Below are 20109 nucleotides of genomic sequence, written 5' to 3' on the forward strand. Positions count from 1 at the left end.
CATCAGGAACATCCTTTAGTCTAGTTCTGTTGAAATTTTAGAGAGAAATCTATTAGATCGCCCCCCCCCCCTCCTCATTCTTCCAAACGGCAGCGAATACAACCCTACAACCAAACTCAAAGTGAACACAACCAAACTCAAACTTTCCTCATCAATAGTGCTACTATTCCACAAAATCAACATGGTGAACTTTGCTGCACTCCCTCTAATAGTAAGAGCATCTTCTGTAGATGAGGGGACAACAACAGCACAGTAATCCAGGTGCAGCCTCAACAATGCTCTGTACGATTGCAGGAAGACACCTTGATTCCTTTACACAATACCTCTCATTATGAAGGTCAACATGCAGTTTGCCACCTGTTTGCTTACTTTCAGTGACTGGTGCATGAGGACACCCAGGTTTTGTTGAACATTCTCCTTTCTCAAATTTACAGCCAAATAATAATTTGTTTTCCTGTTCTTGCTGCCGAAGTGGATAACCTCTCCACATTATACTGCATTTTCCCCACTCACTCAGCCTGTCCAAATCACAATGCAACATCTTTACATCCTCCTCACAGCTCACCCTTGCATCCAGCTTTTAGTTTTCTCATCCAAACCATTAACATATTATTGTGAATTGATGGGGTCCCAGTGTCAATCCCTGCAGCACCCACCCAATTAGAAAAAAAACCATTTATTCCTATTCTCATTAACTGTCTGCTAACCAGCTTTCTGTCCATCAAGTACTCCCAATTCCATGTGCTTTAATTTTAGACACTAATCTCTTATGTGGGGCTTTGTCAAAAGCCTTCTGAAAGTCCAAATAAACTCAATCCACTGGCTCCCCCTATCAACCCTACTCATTACATCCTTGAAGAATTCCAGCAGATTTATCAAGCATGTTTTTTCTTTTATAAATGCATGCTGACTATGTCAGATTCCATCGTTGTTTCTAAGCACTCTGCTATAAAATTCTGGATAACGGACTCTGGCATCTTGCCCACTATTGCTGGCAGACTCACTGGTCTATAATTCCCTGTTTTGTCTCTACTTCCTTTTATAAACAGTTGGGTTATATTAACTACCCTCCAATTCTACAGGAATTGCTCTAGGAACTAAAGATTCTTGGAAGATCACCGCCAACTATTTCTCAGCCCACTTCCTGAAATGCTCTCGGATGCAGATTATTAGCCCAAGGATTTATCCAACTTCAGTCCCAATCAACTTTTCCATCACTATGTCTCTACTAATACAGATATGCTTCAGTTCCTCCCTCTCACTAAACCCCATGTGCCCTTTTATTTCTGGTACATGATTCATGCTCTCCTTTTGAGATGACAGAAGTAAAACATGAATTAAATTCAGCCATTTCTTTGTTCCACATTAAACATTTCTCTTCTGACTCTAAGGGACTTAACATTGGTGAAAACCAATCATTTTCTTTTTACATACTGAGAAATTTAGTCAGTTCTAAAATTCCCCACAAGCTTACTCTATTTCCCCCGTTTCTTAAATCAATCCCTTGGTCCTCCTTTGAGTTCTAGATTGTTCCCAATTCTCAGGTTTGTTGGTTTTATCCTTGCCAGTTTCCCTCATGAGCTATGGTTTGGGCACTGTTCTATTAGCAATCTTGCATCTGACAGGGATAAACAATTCTTGACATTCAGCCATTCCTCTCTTGGAATGTTTTCCACTGGCTATCCATTGTCATTCTTTTTGGTAATATTGCCCAATCCATCATGGCCAACTCACACCTCATATCACTGTGGTTTCCCTTAAGATTCAGGAATCTAGCCTCAGAATCAGCTCCATCTTGAATTCTATAATATTATGGTCACTCATCACCAAAGGGATCTCACACAACTACAATAACTCCTTTCTTATTGCATAATACCCAGTCTCAGATTGCCAGGTCTCTTGTTGGTTCCTCAACATATTGGTCCAGAAAATCATCTTGTATACACTTCAGGAACATTCTCTATGGGGTGAATCAAATTAGTCACAATACCAATCTATACACAGGTTAAAGTCACCCATAATTACAGATGCTCTTTTACTACATACATCTGACTTCCTATTATTGCCAGTCCCAACATCAGCATTACAGTTACTAATAGTCTATATACCACTCCACTAATGTTTTTTGCCCTTAGTATTTCTACCCACACATTAATTGAACAAATATCTTTCCTCGACATTGTGTTAACATCCTCTTTAACTAGTAATGTAACTCCACTAACTTTCCTTTTTGTCTGTCCTTCTAAACACTGAATATCCAGGTACGTTCCATTCCTATACCAGCCCAGAAATGTCTCCATGATTCCAAATACATTATATCCATTTACATCTATTTGCATGATTAATCATCGACTTTGTTTCAAATGCTCTCTGCATTTGTGTGCGAAGCCTTAGGGCTTACTTTCCTCCCTCGCCACCACCCAACATGTTCCTTGTCCCATTCCCACATTTTTTTCTAAAAGCAGAAACTTGTTTGATTCTGAAGTATGATTTCTCTGCCTCTCACTTCTCTTACATTCTTTCTGTATTTTATTTTTGTCCTTAATTCCCCTTCCTCTGATTCCTTGCATAGGTTACCATCTTCCGGCCACTTTGGTTTAAAGTCTGTAGTTTAAAGACTCTTGCAACTACTCCCCCAGCCATCAGTACTGGCTCATCCAGTTTGTTCTGGTCCCACCTCCCCAAAACTGCTCCAGGAAATGGAAACCCTCTGGGTCGCACCATCTTTTCAGCCATGCGCTCATCAGATAGATCCTGCTATTTCTACTCTGATGAGCAGGTGGCACTAGTAATAATCCAGAGATCTCTATCTTGGAGGTCCTACTTTTCAGCCTGCTTCCTAATTCCCTGTGTTCTCCTTTTAGGATCAAATCTGTTTTTACAAATAAAAAGGATGTCATTGTTACGACTCGATACCACAACCACTGGCTGTTCAACCTGCCCCCCACGATGTCCTGTAGCCAGAGACATCCTTGACCCTAGCACTATCGAGGCAGCATACTTTCCTGGTGACTCTTTTGGGCCACAGAGATGCCTATCTATTTCTCTTATCATTGAATCATTTATGTCTATTGGATTGCTGCACTTTTTGCCCTTCCCTTGTGCAGCTGAGCCAACCACAGTGCTACAAAATTGACTGATGCTCTCCCCCCTCCCCCTAGAGAGAGGTCATTCCCCTCAACAGTATCCAAAGCGGTCTATCCCTTTTTTCAGGAAATGGCCACATTTTGTTCCCACACTACCCACCTCGTCCTCTCTCTCCCTGGGGGCTTGTTCATTCCCTCTCTGCTTGTGGAGTCTTAGCCTGCAGTGTGACCACCTCCCTCTCCGTTCTATCCACAATTCGCTCAGCTTTGTGGACACTCCAGTGTCCCCAGCTGCCACTCCAGTTCCGAAACCCCGGGCCTTCCAGGAGCTGTGGCTGGAGACACTTCCTGTACAATTCCAGGTCCAGGCACTTAGAAATATATGCCCGGCTTCTCAGAGAAGCGAACTCAGCTTTGAGCTCTCCTGCCATCACTTACCCCATTAGATGAAATCTTTTGCAAGCGGTTGAATATCAGATTATATCCATTTCTCTAGGGCCCTTCTCTCTTGTTCCTTGTTACTGAAAATTACAACTCTGAGAAACTATAAACCACAAGCCATAACAGTTGTAAATGTTTACTTGATCTTACCTACTCCAAACATGCCAGTCTTCCTGTGATGTTAGTCTCCCCCCCACACTCTACAGAGTGGGAGGACCCTGATCCCAGACTGCTTCACCGTGAGACTGTTCCTAAACTAATTTTTAAGTCAGGCATTCAAATTGGGGGAACCCCTGTAATGATGCCTTGGAAATAAACACCAAATTGTACTTAAGTAGGCCTTGTTTTGGAGAGATATCCTACAATCTCTCATTTTGGACATTCTAACAACTTTAGATATATAAGCCGCTACATTGTGTTTGCAGAATGGCTGTCTTCCCAAGTTAGATTGTGACTGATGGTCCATTCTTGGTTTCAAAATAGAAAACGCAAAAAACTGCAAGTGCTGGAAACTGAAGCTGTTGGAAGAAACAGCATCTGTACGAGAGAGATTCCAGTGGAAGAATGGTGCAGACCGAAATCTGATTAGCCACAATCTCATGCAATTAAGGATGCAGAACGTCGCTCATCTATCTCCAACGTTACTGGTTTCAAACATGTCACAAGATAGATTTGCGGTACTGGTTTAACCAAAACTGTTCATATACCAGAAGAAAAAATTCCAAGACAAAATTAAACAAGCATAATACAAATCAAAACGATTCAAAAATAAAAAGAAAGGGGAGGGAAATAAAAGTCACGGGAGAAGATAAACATACCAAGCAGGACTGGCAGGTACACAGCTTGTTACGCCAGTTATGAGGCCAGTAGGTGGCACAGTCTCGCTGCAATTCACCTTTTTTCTTCACCTGCTGCAGTTTGCAAACTGTATTCTCAAGAACATCCTCCTCCTTCACGCTGCAACCAGCATCATCACCACTGGCTCCCTGGGATACAAAATGGAAAAGCCTTTTTACTAGTGTATCCGTTTGACAGGATCTGTTTTAGGATTGTAACTTCTGCTTGATAACATTCTAGCTTTGGAGTCTGGAAGTTTGTGTGTTACTTTTGAAACAGATGAGAGTGTGTGTGTTGTCAGGATAGCTTAATAAATAGGCCTGGAGTTGCAGAATAAAGTGAGAAGTCCTAGTGTTGCTGAAATATTTATACCTCTCAGTATCTCAAGGAAGCACGTTTCAAGGCAAGTGAAGAGAGGGTTGGAAGTGAAGGTGTTAAGTCATTCATGCAATTTTAAGAGTTCCAACAGAAACGTTTACAAATAGTTTACAAATGAAGGATCCAAAACAGAGCAGTTTTAAAGAAAAGTGATTTGCATTTTACTTAGAAACAGGCTGCATCCCATTGGACACATGGAGGAAAAGGTTCTGCATGATGAAATCAGCAGAGATATTATAACAGTCTGTGAGGCAGTGTGGCTGTTTAGAGAAGACAAGCTGAGTTTGCCAGGTGTTCTAGACAAAGAGAAATCAGGCAGAGTTCTGACTCTTATGAAAGGACGATAAGCACGAAACACGCTCCGGAAGAAATGTGTCAATTTAAGAAAATTAAGATCTGACTAGCAAATCTAATGGATGAAACCAGCAGTGAGTTTCTCAAGAAGAAAACATTTTGGAAGCAATTATCAGATTGTGAGTTAGAGTGAATTCCTGCAAACTGTGTCACACCTCGGTTTGGTTCCAGATTGGAATACCTCTCAGGAAACTGTAGTGGGTATAAAAAAGGACTTGTGATTGAAATTGAAAGGGCAAGGAGTGTTCTGTTTGGAATGTTGGTTCAAAGTGTAAGTACTTACAAGGGATGCGTTGGTTTCTTATTTAAATTATGTCAATAGACATTTTTCTCCCCCGCCAAAGCAAATTCATTGCAAGAAATAGCAAGACCTGCAGATGCTGGAGTCAGAGATAACAGTGTGGAGCTGGAGGAACACAGCAGGCCAGAACCCTTCAGAAATGGGGAGGGGGAAGGAGCTCAGAAACAAACAAAGAGGAGGGGTGGGGGAGAGGAATGCAGGTAGGGAGTACTGGGGATTGGTCATTTAGGCGGGAGGAGTGGACAGGTGGGAGAGAAGATGGTCAGGCTGTGTCAGGTCAAGGAGGGAGGGCTGGTCATGGGAGGAGGCTGGGGGTGGGGAGACTTTAAAACTGGTGAAATTCATGTTTAAGCCATGGGGCTGTAGGCTCCTGAGGCAGAATAGGGAGGCGCTGCTCCTCCTCCAATTTTCGGGCGGTGTCATTGTGACACTGAAGGCGGCTCAGGATGGACACGTCACCCAGGGAATTAAAATGGTTTGCGACCAGAAGGTGCTGTTTGTCAAGTACCAAGCACAGATTCTATACAAAACAGACTGACTCTCTGCTTGGTCTCACCAAACTCATTGCATGGCCTTTTCAATTAATAAATGAATTTGAATTTCTACTTAAAAAATAAAAATTACCAGTCTCTGAGATGGTAAGTTATGTTTATACTAAAACAACTTCAGATGTCAAACATCTTAATCGAACGAGCACACTCAAAACTACAGCATTCTAGCAACTTTTTAAAAACACCACAATGGAGGGTCAGAGTAACTGACTGTCTGCTAAGGGTTCAGACTGATTACATTAGATTCCCTACACAGTGTGGAAACAGGCCCTTTGGCCCAACAGGTCCACACCGCCCCTTGGAGCATCCCACCCAGACCCATCCCCCTATAACCCACACACGCCTGAACACTACAGGCAATTTAGCATGGCCAATCTACCTAGCCTGCACATCTTTGGACTGTGGGAGGAAACCGGAGCACCCGGAGGAAACCCATGCAGACACGGGGAGAATGTGCAAACTCCACACAGACAGTTGCCAGAGGCTGGAATCGAACCTCGGTCCCTGGCGCTGTGAGGCTGCAGTGCTAACCACTGAGCCACAGCACTGATTAGCCAAACCATAGAATTGAAACCCAAGTAACTTCACATGAAGTTTTGAATTATTGGGATGTCCATAACCAGATAAGACGACTTATAAACTCCATACAGTCCTTCAAAGATTACACAGTCACGGCGCTGCCCTGCCCACACTCCCGGAATGAATTTAAAACAAAACACAAGTCTCCTTCCAAGCCCATCTACGATGTTTTCTCCTCAGGGTGTGTCTAGCTTCCTCATAAAGGTCAGCAGGTCACAGGTCAGCCAAAGTAAGTGAATTACAAAAGCCGGAGCGTAATTGTATCTGAAAAGAAGCATTTGATTGACTGCTGGAGTTTTGATAATTGGACAGAAAAGAGTTAGAACACAAAAGATCAACACTGCTAGAAGTGCACCATTAAAGAAACTGCTGTGTTTGATTTACAGCATAGCTCAGGGCAGAGTCCTTCATTTGCTTTATAATGCTCCAAAATATTTAGTGGAAGGCTCATGTGACAGCACCTGGGTCTTCTTGGCTTTACACCAGTAGTACACTTTGGCAATACTCAAGAGCTTTTATTACACGAGGCAGTGAAGCAGATTAAAAGCAAAAAAAAAGAAAATCAGAATACAGCAAGTCACAGCACACAGGCCATTCAGCCATACTAGTTAATGCCAGCATTTATGATCCACATGGAGGGAAGAGCTTGAGTGGCTTTGTGGTAATATCACCAAGCTAGTAATCCAATAGCCCACCTTAACGGATTATGGTTCAAATCTCACTTGCATTTGAAGAAACTTAAATTTCAATAAAATCTGGCATTTTTACAAATAAGGAAGCAGCTAATCTATTCACTATCAATCACCTAGTATTGTTGCTAGACTATTAATCCAGAGACACAGATGATATTCAAGGAACATAGGTTCAAATCCTGCCATGGCACTTCGATTTCAGATTTTATTGATTCATGACCACCATGAAACCATTGTTGATTGTCAGAAAGAAAAATAGACGTCTGGTTCACTAACATTCTCCAGGGACGAAAATCTGTCATCCTCACCTGGTCTGGAACACACGTAACTCAAACCTGCAACAGCAATGTGGTTCTCTCTTACCTGCCCTGGGGGTAATTAGGGATGAGTAATAAATGCTGCCCTGCCCACACTCCCGGAATGAATTTAAAACAAAACACAAGTCTCCTTCCAAGCCCATCTACGATGTTTTCTCCTCAGGGTGTGTCTAGCTTCCTCATAAAATGTATCAATGCTTTTCACCTCAACTGAACCTTGCTGTAGAGACTTCCATTTTGGATTTATTAGCCATTTTGGTCCCATTATTAAATCTTCTACAAGTGGCAATTCTTTATGTCAATCCCATCAAGCATTATCATTTCAAAAAGAACAACCCTTGTCCTTCTCCAAGAGAGATAAACAAATTACAATTTGGTCCATCTTCACAGATAATCTTGGAACTGAAATTATTCTCATAATTTAACTTATATATTTTGTTTAAATCAGAGAGAGATCAGAACAATTCACAGATTTTCAGAGCTCCAAAATGTACAATTATTAGTTTAGACTACAAGTTTATCAATCTCTTTTCTGCTTTCCAATTCTAAGTTTCTGGAAATCAATCTATTTTGTAATACAGACAGGTTAAACTATGCCAGTACTTTGTCATTTCTGTATTACCCCAAGATTCTTTTAATCCTGTGGCATTTAGACTCATTAACAAAGCAGTAACTGGCCTTGTTCTTCCTAACAAAGCACACCACTTCACACCTCGCTATTGAAAATGTAGGTGCCAATTACTGAATGTATATATACACCCATATGTAGCTTCCCTCTATTTGCCTCATCAAAATTTCTCAACTTTCCAAGTCATTTCTATTTTCTTCAAGATAACAAGGTGTGGAGCTGGATGAACACAGCAAACCAAGTAGCATCAGAGGAGCAGGAAAGTTGACGTTTCAGGCCTAGACCCTTCTTCAGAAATACTTTCTTTATACTTTTTTTGCTAAATTTGTTTTGTTCCAATGGAAGTTCTCCAATCTCCCTTTAGAACAAAAGCAACTTATCCCGAGATTATAGTAAATGCAAATTGCTGAAAATTAGATGCAATATTCTAAATGCAGCCTGACCAATGATTTGCATGGGTTATTAGACAGAATTAGAAGAGGAGACTAATGTCTCGGTCATTCTGACAGCCAACACATACTCAATGGGCTGAAGGGTCTGCTGTGCCGTGAATGTCTCTCGTCAAAATTCACTTGAAAATAAAGCACTGGATGGGAGTTTGCTCGCTGAGCTGGAAATGACATCACCAACCCAAGGAAACCTAACCAGATAAATAGAAAGCAGGACATAACACCAGCGCTTCACCGGAGGCTCACTGATGTTACCTAGTATGGTGACGAAACGTCTGAAAACTAACCTTCCAGCTCAGTGAGCAAACTCACATCCAGAACCTCAGCCTGAGCTACAAATTTTCTCAAAATAAAGCACTGGCTTATTTCATGGGAGAAAGCATTCCAATAACATGAAGCACAAGTTGTGAATTTTTGTAAACCATGCACACAGGCACTGATTCAATCTTCAATTAGAGGAAGATGGAAAGTCAATTTGGTTCACCCAGAGTAAACAGAGTATATTTTAGTGAAAAATCAATGTCACCTCAGGCTTTTCTTCTACTTTATAGCTTGTGGAGGGCTCATTGTGTTTGGCTGCAGTTTCGTCACATTTTGTTTCAAAAGTCATTGCATTCTGATTATGTACATCGCCATTCTCCTGTATCGAGCACACATCAACAGTGCCATCTTCCACTTTGGTCAACGATCCACTGTTATCAATGTCTGATGATTTGGTCACTGGGAGAAGCATACAAAATTAAGCTTTAATAACCAGATAGAAATCAGACACTTCCTCGACTCCCACCCCCACCGTGATGAATGTCAGCAAGATACCTTAACACCTCTGGATAGGCTACCTCCCATTCATATTCTTCCTTATCAATCCAGCTAAAATAACCATAAAAGATAACAAAACACTTTGCTCTACCTCTTCACCCCCACCCTCCCCAGCTTTCAATGTTCAATTCCACCCACCAATATTATCTATTGACAACACACTAAAAAGCAATGACCCATCCAAGTAACGCCTGTCTTCGATAAATGCAAGGTGTAATCATGAACACTACAAAATTGTGGTTTGATACTTCAAAAAGGAGCAAAAATGTGCTGGAGAACTCAACAGATCTAGCAGCACCTGGGGAAGAGGACAAATGAGAGTGTTTCTTATTGGAAAGCAAGAGTTCACATTTCAAGTCCATTACAACTCTTGTTTAGAACAGAGTTTGGCATTTTGTCATTCAACGAAAACATCTGGAGCTGTTTTAATACAGGATTAAAGACACACAACAAAAAACTTTAAAAATCGAAAATCAGTCAAAGCTAAGCAATCTTCTTAAGAGGGGGATAATCTCCAGCAGGCTACATGCAATCACAGTTTGGCTTTGGTCCATTTGAAAGCCAATCTAAAATTATATTCGCTTACACAATGGCGGTGGCTTTCCTCTCATCAAATGTAAATGCAAGGTTGGTAAGGAAAGGTTTTATTGTTAATCTAGAAAGTGGGAAATATTTCCTGCTATGATGGCTTGCAGTCAGATTTATACAAGTGACAGATTTTGCCTAGTTAGCCACTACCCCCACAGAAGATTAAACAGTTCAGGCAGCAAGTCAGACAGGCTAATGGGCAGGTTAGAGTCAGACATTTGGACTTTAGCTCATCTACCTGTCTTTGAAAGGTTAGGCAGCTTAGACGGTCATGGGCTCATCTGTTCTAATGAGCTTGGTTTTGAAGAAAGGTCCTTGTGAAACTTTTGAACTGTTTCCCTCTCCATAGTCCTGCTAAGTTCTCTAGACTCGTGTGTATTTATTTTAGTACCTGAGTTACACTGAGCCCTAACCAACATGTTTTACCAAGGTCAGTGAAAACAGGCCAAAAGCATACAAGGTGAAAATGTGGCTCCTCTGTATTTGTTCATTTTAAAAGCAGTCAACATTACACAGCAGAGCTGGGTCTGATGCAGAGGTTAAGCAGGCTTAACATTGCTGAACAGTGAAGGGGTTGACTGCTACATTCAACCAGCTGCTGATAACTAGTGATTTTACTAAAACTTAGCATTGTTCAAGACAGATAATACACTCAACTGAAGCTGAATCAAGCTACTTCCTACCTGTCACATGGGTTGCATAGGCCCAAAGAAACGAACATCTCTTCATACAGCTCCGACAGACCATTTCCTGATAATCCTCATTATCTGGCAGAGTGGCACCAAGATGCTAAAAATCACATCGTCAGTCACAAGTTGATTAGCACTTAATCATTTAAAACTGTGATCATGGCAGGAATAGAAGGTGAACTATGCACTGTCACCAATTAAGCACCAGACACTTAAACAGTCAAGAGAAGCAGATAGGAATGCGCTTTGGTATCCGTTACTAATGTCCTAAAGCCATTTCAGTCAGTCAGTCTGTCCGTCTTAACATGAGATCCTAATGCAAGTGCCAAACCTGTGCCAATGCCAGTCAAGAGTACTGATGGTAAACTAAATTCACAAGTAAACAGCAGCTTAAAATTAAAACCACTGCAGGATTCATACACCTAACTATTTACAGAATATAATCAATGTTAAACAGCCCGTAGCTTAAAAGTTGTTGGAAGCAGATTCAGTAGTTACCTTCAAGAGGAGAGTTTTTGACATTTCAAAACAAGAGAATTGATTGTACAGTTATGAAAAAAAAATGCAGAGCATTGGCCAAGGATAACCAAAAATATTTTTCCACTAGGGGCGGTCATAGGTACGATAGGTTAACTGGTTTGTGCATTGAAAGATACTACAGCACAGAAAGTGCTGTCCTTGTGTACAGTGATCCCAAGTGAATAATGAGCAGCACAGATTATCTGCTTCATTACACTTCCATCAAATGGGAATGAAGGCAGTTGTAACAGTATTTTTTTGGCCCAGATAAGAAATTCAGACAGAGGGCACTAGGGCCTTCTGAATATTCTAACCATCTTGTGTGCAGTGATCTCAGTTCGGAAAAACTGCTCTAAAACTATCAAGCTGCTTCAATCTGTAAATGATTATAGGGTGATTGGAACAGATCAGCATAAAACAGTTTAAAATTAAGAATGAGCCAGCTGTAAAAAGCAAAGAGGACTGGACAAGTTAAACAAAACTACTTGGACTCATTTATGTGGCACTTCAGGACAAAGGATGAACTTCAAAAGATTACCTGTCTCCCATTCTCCCTCGGCTACCAGCACCATTTACAATAGAAACACGAGCATGCCATAGAGCTTCTTCCAATTTTTAAAGAGAGATCATAACTCATCTACACCTAATTCTGTATATCTGCCTTTACCCACATATTGCTCAAAAAGTCAGATTTAAAACTAACAATTAATCATGCGTCAATTACTGTTTACAGAAAAGACTTCCAAGCCTCATCTGCAGTGTGGTAGTCTTTCCTAATTTTACCCCTTAAACAAAAGGGAACTCCTTTACGACTATGCTTCCTAGTCAGAATCTCCCAGCTAGCACCAATAGCTAATTCTTTGTCAACTCCTTCTGTTTTCCTATACTTGACTGAAAACTTGAATCAAACCACGACTCATCCTCCAAATTCAGATTATGCAACCCTAGTTTCTGTAATCTCATTGAGAATTTATACCTTGTTGTACATGATATTCTCGTAAGTCAATGCTGCACACACTCCAAGATCAATATATTCCACCCCAAGGTCTAATATCTAGAACTGCAGACAGCTCTCTCACACACACACGCACGCACACATCCTTGTATTCTTGTGACGGTTTCCAATACCTTTCCTAACTGTTCTGTATCTGTTCATGACATTTTAATAACTCAGTGTCTGGACCCATGGTCTCTTTAATACAAATTCCTGTGTTTCTGGCTTTCCATCATTTAAAAAACCCTCATTCTGTCCTTTTTGGGTGCAAGGTGGTCGACCTCACATTTGCCTACATTGAAATGTATTTCTCACAGCTTTGCACATTTACAACCTACTCAGTGCTCTTTGCAAGTTCAAATATCTATTATCCAGGACTCAATTCCCTGACACTTATCCAATGTTCTAACCAAATCAATAATTTGCCTTCAACTTTAGCCAGCAGCTAAAGCAAAGGGTTTCATGAAATGCCTTCAAAAAGTCTATTTTAAATAAACTGACAGTGACAACATCGTCGTATTCTAGTTTAGTTACATCTTCGGAACTTCAATCAAGTTAATCAAGTATGACCTACAAATTCATGTTGCTTTTCCCCCTCTGATTAGCTGCAAATTTTCAGTGTTCGGCCAATCTATTTTTATATTACTGTTCAGTAACTTTCAACAGATGTTAAGCCAGTCAGTCTATAAATGTCTGGCTTCAGTCTGCAATTTCCGAGATACTAAAATAACACAGACATTTTCTAAAACGTAGAGAAACAATTCCACAATCAGTGAAACTTTTGAAAACTGCAGCTGCTGTAAACAGGAATGCTCTCATCTACTTCCTTTGAAATAGTGGTAGTGAAAGCATCAGATCTTGGGAATTTGCACTCTTGCATGCCCCAGTTTTGGTTGTTGTTACGTTGATGTTAATTTTGCTGAATTGTGGTCCTTAATCCAACGTTCCAGCATTGTGACCTCTTTAGTATGAAACTGATGCAACATAATTATCATAATGCCTGCCAATTCGTCATTATCCATCTAAGGTGCCCCCATTATTCTGACCACTAGTTACAATTTTGCATTTGCAAACAGTTTTGCATTGATGGCTAACATTGACAAGAAATTAGTGTATTGGAGTTTGAATAAATTAATCCATTTGTTTACATAATTTTTATTCAAGCAAAACTACTCGAGTTTTACTAAAGATTTAATGATTTTTAAAATGAAGAATAATTCTCCACCAAACTTTTAAACACATCTATTCACATTCATATACAGCCAAATGGCTATTATTGAGCCAGTCACAAATCACTTTGCTAATCAAGTGGTTTTAAAGCATTAACCTTTCTAAAAAGATAAATTTTTAGGTTAACTCTTACAGAAGAAATTAAACAAGTCATACTCCAAAAGGACAGATTGAGCCCACAGATTTAAGCAACTCAATTAATTCAACAGACTTTAATGCAATTAATCCAGGCACAAGTGTGCAGTTTGGCACAATAAAATGTCTGTAAAGAGAGAGTGTCACCTTACATAAAACAGTTACACAGAATTTACAGCACAGAAACAGACAGATCGCTTTGTACTGCTGTTAATGCTGTACATGACTCTCATCCCACCCTACTGATAATATTGATGAGTGAGGAACAAACAGCTCTATGACATTTAAAGTTTTAGCAAAGATCTGTAGCTTGGGTTGTGAGCAAAGTTGTTGACTTGCTTGCTGAGCTGGCTTGTTTTCATTCAGCCACTTTGTCACCATGCTAGGTATCATCATCAGTGAGGCCTCTGATGGAGCGATGTTGTTCTACTCCGCTCAGAATTTATACTGTCTGGTCTGTTATGGTGAGTGCCGTCATTTCCAGTTTTTGTTCTGTATGTATACAAAGCCATACGGAACAAAACCAGAAAACACAGCACTCACCATAACAGACCGGACAGTATAAATTCTGAGCGGAGTAGAACAACATCGCTCCATCAGAGGCCTCACTGATGATGATACCTAGCATGGTGACAAAGCGTCTGAATGAAAACAAACCAGCTCGGCAAGCAAGTCAACAACCTGGCTCTGTGACATTTATCGTGACTATACCACATTAGCAGCTTAACTGCAATATGTCAACATTGCCAAAGAACAGGCATTTTCTTCAGAGATAATGGGAACTACTGACGCTGGAGAATCCGAGATAACAAAAGTGTGGAGCTGGATGAACACAGCAGGCCAAGCAGCATCTCAGGAGCACAAAAGCTGACGTTTCGAGTCTAGGCCCTTCAGCAGAAAAAGTTTCTTCTCAGCCTTTTGAGTAATTGGACCACCATTCTCTGTTCTCCTTCTTGAATTCCATCCTTACATACTCCAACACAGCCAAGCTACTTTTAGCAATAACATTCCTTCCCACCACTTCATTACATCTTAAGTCACAAAAGAGCCTGTCCCTCATTTACTGCCCCTTCCTGACATTATCTTGAAGTTAGCTTCTGCACCTCTGCCAATGATACCCAAATGTTTCCTCTTCAACTGCCACTGTATTGTTAGATTGCATGTCCAACATGTACCGTCTGCAAAAAGGCCAATGATATCACTGAGTTGGAAAGTCAGGGGTTCAAGTTCCACTTGAGAGACAAAAACCAAAAACCTAAAATACCACTCTGATGCAGTACTGAAGAAGCATCTTTTAGTTAAGACATGAAGCCAAGGACCTGTACCTTTCAGAATATCTCACAGCCCCACTCGGAGGACAGAGAATTAAACTTTAAAATCAGGAACAAAGACAGAAGTTGCTGGAAAAGCTCAGCAGGTTTGGTGGCGTCTAAGAAAAAAAAAATCAGTTATCTGATTTCTGACAGTTCTGACGAATGGTCACTGGACCCAAAACGTTAAACTGATTTTATTTTTCTTCACAGGTGCTGCCAGACCTGATGAGCTTTTCCAGCAACTTCTGTCTCTGTTCCTGATTTACAGCAGGTGGAGTTCTTTCAGTTTTTATTTTGAATTAAACCAGTATCCTCAATTTGAATTTAAATTTCTTGAGTTAAACCTGAGCACACGTTGATCACACAATCAAAATTAACAAATAAAAAAGAAACAGAAAACAGGTTATGTTGTCATTATCACATCGTGTTAATGGGTGCTTATGTGCAAATTAGTTGTTGCACTTCTTACAAATTATTAAACTTCAAAAAGCATTTTATCAGCTGCAAACTGTGGATGGAAGTGCAGTGCATTATAAACAGAATGTGAAAATTGGGAACTTGGTGAAAATAGGAACTTTGACAAGCAGTGGGTGAACATTTTAACTTTAATGTAGAATTTGAAAAATTAAAAATGAACTAAGAGGGGAATAGAAACTGCCTGTTGTTGCTGATTAGCTTTAAGAATCCTCTAAATAGAAGCCAATTACTGTCAGCAGGGAACAGACCATTTGCAACTTGCCTCAGGTCTTGCAGCAAAGTCATAGTCTCTCTACCTGAGCCAGAGGCCCGGTTTTAAGTCCTACCTGCACCAAAACAAAGAACAAAGAAAATTACAGCACAGGAACAGGCCCTTCGGCCCTCCAAGCTTGCCCCAATCGAGATCCTCTGTCTAAGCCTATCATCTATTTTCTAAGGGTCTCTATCTCTTTGCTCCCTGCCCATCCATGTACCTGTCCAGATACATCTTAAAAGACACTAACGTGTCTGCGTCTACCACCTCTGCTGGCAATGCATTCCAGGCACCCACCACCGTCTGTGTAAAGAACTTTCCACGCATATCTCCCTTAAACTTTCCTCCTCTCACTTTGAACTCAAGACCCCTAGTAATTGAGTCCCCCACTCTGGGAAAAAGCTTTTTGCTATCCACCCTGTCTATACCCCTCATGATTTTGTAGACCTCAATCAGGTCCCCCCTCAATCTCCATCTTTCTAATGAAAATAATCCTATCTACTCAACCTCTCTTCATAGTTAGCACCCGCCATACCAGGCAACATCCTGGTGAACCTCCTCTGCACCCTCTTCAAAGCATCCACATCCTTTTGGTAATGTGGCAACCAGAACTGCACACAGTACTCCAAATGTGGCCGAACCAAAGTCCTATACAACTGCAACATGACCTGCCAACTCTTGTACCCAATACCCTGCCCAATGAAGGAAAGCATGCCCATATGCCTTTTTGACCACCCTATTGACCTGTGTGCCACCTTCAGGGAATAATGGACCTTAACACCCAGATCTCTCTGTTCATCAATTTTCCCTAGGACTTTTCCATTTACTGTATAGTTCACCCTTGAATTAGATCTTCCAAAATGCATCACCTTGCATTTGCCCGGATTGAAATCCATCTGCCATTTATCTGCCCAACTGTCCAGTCTATCTATCTACATTCTGGTGTAATCTCTGACATTCTCCTTCACTATCTGCTACTGCACCATTCTTCGTGTCATCTGTAAACTTGCTGATCAGGCCACCTACACCTTCCTCCAAATCATTTACATATATCACAAACAACAGTGGTCCCAGCACAGATCCCTGTGGAACACCACTGGTCACAGATCTCCAATTTGAGAAACCCCCTTCCACCACCACTCTGTCTCCTGCTGCCTAGCCAGCTTTTTATCCATCTAGCTAGCACACCCTGGACACCGTGCGACTTCACTTTCTCCATCAGCCTGCCATGGGGAACCTGATCAAACACCTTACTGAAGTCCATGTATTTGACATCTACTGCCTTTCCCTCAATCAACTTTATCACGTCCTCAAAGAATTCTATTAAGTTGGTAAGATATCACCTTCCCTGCACAAAACCATGTTGCTTATCACTGATATGCCCATTTTCTTCCAAATGGGAATAGATCCTATCTCTCAGTATCTTCTCCAGCAGCTTCCCCACCACTGACATCAGGCTCACCAGTCAATAATTACCTGGATTATCCCTGCTACCCTTCTTAAACAAGGGGACAATATTAGCAAGTCTTCAGTCCTCCGGGACCTCACCCGTGTTTAAGGATGCTGCAAAGGTATCTGTTAAGGCCCCAGCTATTTCCTCTCTCGCTTCCCTCAATAACGGGGATAGATCCCATCCGGACCTGGGGGACTTGTCCACCTTAATGCCTCTTACGATACCCAACACTTACTCCCCCCTTATGCCGACTTGACCTAGAGTAAGCAAACATCTATCCCTAACCTCAACATCTGTCATATCCCTCTCCTTGATGAATACTGATGCAAAGTACTTGTTAAGAATGTTACCCATTTTCTCTGACTCAGCGCATAACTTTCCTTCTTTGTCCTTACGTGGGCTGATCCTTTCTCTAGTTACCCTCTTGCTCTTTATATATGAACAAAAGGCTTTGGGATTTTCCTTAACCATGTTTGCTAACAATATCTCATGTCCCCTCTTAATTCCTCGTTTCAGATTCGCCCTAATAACAACATATCTGAACAGATTGATTAGAAAATAATCACAAAACAGAGTATTTGTGACTGGTTTTGGGTCTTGTGGTACAGTGGGGGTGTCCCTCCCTCTGGGGAAGGAGGTCAGAATCCAAGTGCTGTCTGATCTGGACATGTCTGAAAGAGTGCAGCTAAATAACTCAAGCACGCACAGTGCTGGTGCACAGACAGTGGTGGCAAATGCAGTAAATTTGTAAACCTACAATGAAAAAGACAGGATTTTGAGAGAGTGAGAATGCTGCTTTTTGCCTCCAGTTCTTTTGGTGGCTCATTTAAGTTTTCAGCAGTACATTATTGTCCAGTGTTTTAGATCTCCAGGCCAGCAAGGGTAAGAAAAGGAAAACCGAAATCTGAAACTAAGAAATACATATAAATAATCCAGACTAAGACATGGCAGAGTGTCTAACTGCAGAACCTTCAAGTCTGCAGTCGGTGGCACTGTCCTGAAGGAATGCACCTACAGATTGGTCTTGAATCTCTCTTATTTATAGCCACTGAACTAGGATTGTGCTATATTGTCATTGAAAGGCAGCAGAGCAGCTTCTGGATAGTTTGCTCCAGGGTTTGAACATGTCTCATTCTGTACTTCTCCACGAGACAAGGATAGTGTGACTGATCAGGTACAAAACAAGAGGAACCCAAGGTGAGCTGGAGAACAAGGATCGCATTAAGTGATCCCACCCACCAGTACTCTGTGGATGAGAAGGATTAAGCCAGACAATTCAGATAGCTTCTTACTCAAGTGCCATGGTCTATGTGAAAGGGAGAAGGAAAAAAAAATTAACTTGAAGAGGAAATACAGTTGCAGTCCATATTGGGACCAACACCATGTGAAAAGACCAAAAAAGGTCCAGGAGGAAAGCACCAGGCAGCCATGAACTGAATTTAATAAAAAAGACGGAACTTTAATCGATCTACATGTATATCATTACTCGAATTGTACGCAAACTGGCACACAGTGTTAAGTACATGAAGTAAGGGAACGCTACAGGACAGTGGTTTACACAAGAAGTGTGCCACTAGGATAACGTCCATCTGAACTGTAATATCCCAGAGGGTAAAGGTTAAAAAGGGCAGTTAGAAGGTCTTTAAAAACAGAAAGGGCTGGTGGTGGTGGTGAGTATGAAGAAATTGGTATAAATAATAATTTTAAAACATCAAGGGAAAGAAAAGAGTGGAGTAACAGTCCAGTATAGAGATGTAAAGGTAAATAGAAAAGAAAGATATGGAGCGGTTAGACTAAGCGAGCACTAAGTGACAGTGTAAACATTTCAGTAGAAGGAACAGAAGAAATTGGAGCAGTTGGCCATTCATCCCATAAAGCTCATGCTCCATTTAATCATGAATGAACTGCCTCAAGCCTTAAGTCCTGTTTCCACATGGCCCTCAACTCCCAATCTATCACCTGCCTCTTTAAATACTTTTGATCTAGCCTCCGCAATGCTGTGGGATAGAAAATTCAAGACTGCCACTAACCTCAAGAAATTCCTTCACATCTCAGTTTTAAATGAGTGGCCCCATGTTCTGTACCTACGTCTTTTGTTCAAAGCTTCCCCACTAACACAAATGTCTTTGCAACATCTTACCCCGAGAAATCTTGTTATGTTTCAATGAGATCACACCTCATTCTTCTGAGCTCTAAAGGCATAAAGAGCTGTGTTTAGCCATCCTGGAGTCAATCCCCTCAGCCCGGGAACCAGCTTAAGGAATCTCTATGGACTGATTCCTATGCCAGTATATCCTTTCTGAAATACAGAAAATCAAAACTATACACATTATTCCAGATGCAGCCTCACCAGGGTACTGCACAGTTGGAACAAAACTTGAATTACTTTTAAACTCCAACTTCCCAAACCAGAAGGGCAAAAAAAAAATCCACTTGCCTTCTAACTACTTGCTGCATCTGCATGCTAACCTTTTGTGTTTCATGCCTAAGAACATCCAGATCCATCTGCACTGTACTTCATTGGAGTTGTTCACTGTTTAACATCCTGCTTTTCAATTCTTCACACACAAACACGCACTCTCCTATATTAAACTCCATCTGCCTAGTTTTGCCTGTCAATATACCCTTGCAGATTTCTTGTGTCCACATAACGTGCCCTCCCACCTACTTTTAGTATCCTCAGCCCCCCCACCCCCTGCAGTGAACCACCGGTGGAATATGAAATGTTTGCCACAAGCCATGGTTAAAGTACAGACTCTACTGCATCTTTTTAAAAAGGAAATGTGACAAAATATTATAAGCGAGTGATAAAAGGTGACAGGGAAAAAATGTCAGTGGAATTGCTTTTGGACTGAAAAATGATCAGCTATGTTCTACTAACCTCAGTAGATCCAAAACAATAGGTAATTAGGCATTTTAAAAATAAAAAAAAATCCATTATAGCATTAATATTAGAGGTCCAAAAAGCAAAAGCCCATTATTGCGAGACCATGTTAATTTAAAAATAAACCTACTTTCTCAAATTT

The 20109-nt window shown here is 41.0% G+C and overlaps 1 protein-coding gene across 2 annotated transcripts in view; it reads right to left on the bottom strand.

The window, feature by feature from the left end:
• LOC125455735 (putative E3 ubiquitin-protein ligase UBR7) overlaps positions 1-20109 on the bottom strand; it is a 35049-nt gene that overhangs the window by 8662 nt on the left and 6278 nt on the right. The window contains exons 6-8 of one of the 2 annotated variants that reach the window (XM_048538116.2): positions 10704-10809; positions 9140-9333; positions 4346-4513 (exon numbers count right to left, since the gene is read on the bottom strand). In XM_048538116.2, the coding sequence (XP_048394073.1) occupies positions 4346-4513; positions 9140-9333; positions 10704-10809 (468 nt within the window). The remainder of the gene's footprint in view (positions 1-4345; positions 4514-9139; positions 9334-10703; positions 10810-20109) is intronic. The other variant, XM_059649064.1, reaches the window with a different exon arrangement.

The sequence above is a fragment of the Stegostoma tigrinum genome, chromosome 10, assembly GCF_030684315.1.
Source record: "Stegostoma tigrinum isolate sSteTig4 chromosome 10, sSteTig4.hap1, whole genome shotgun sequence".
NCBI classification, from domain to species: Eukaryota; Metazoa; Chordata; class Chondrichthyes; order Orectolobiformes; family Stegostomatidae; genus Stegostoma; species Stegostoma tigrinum.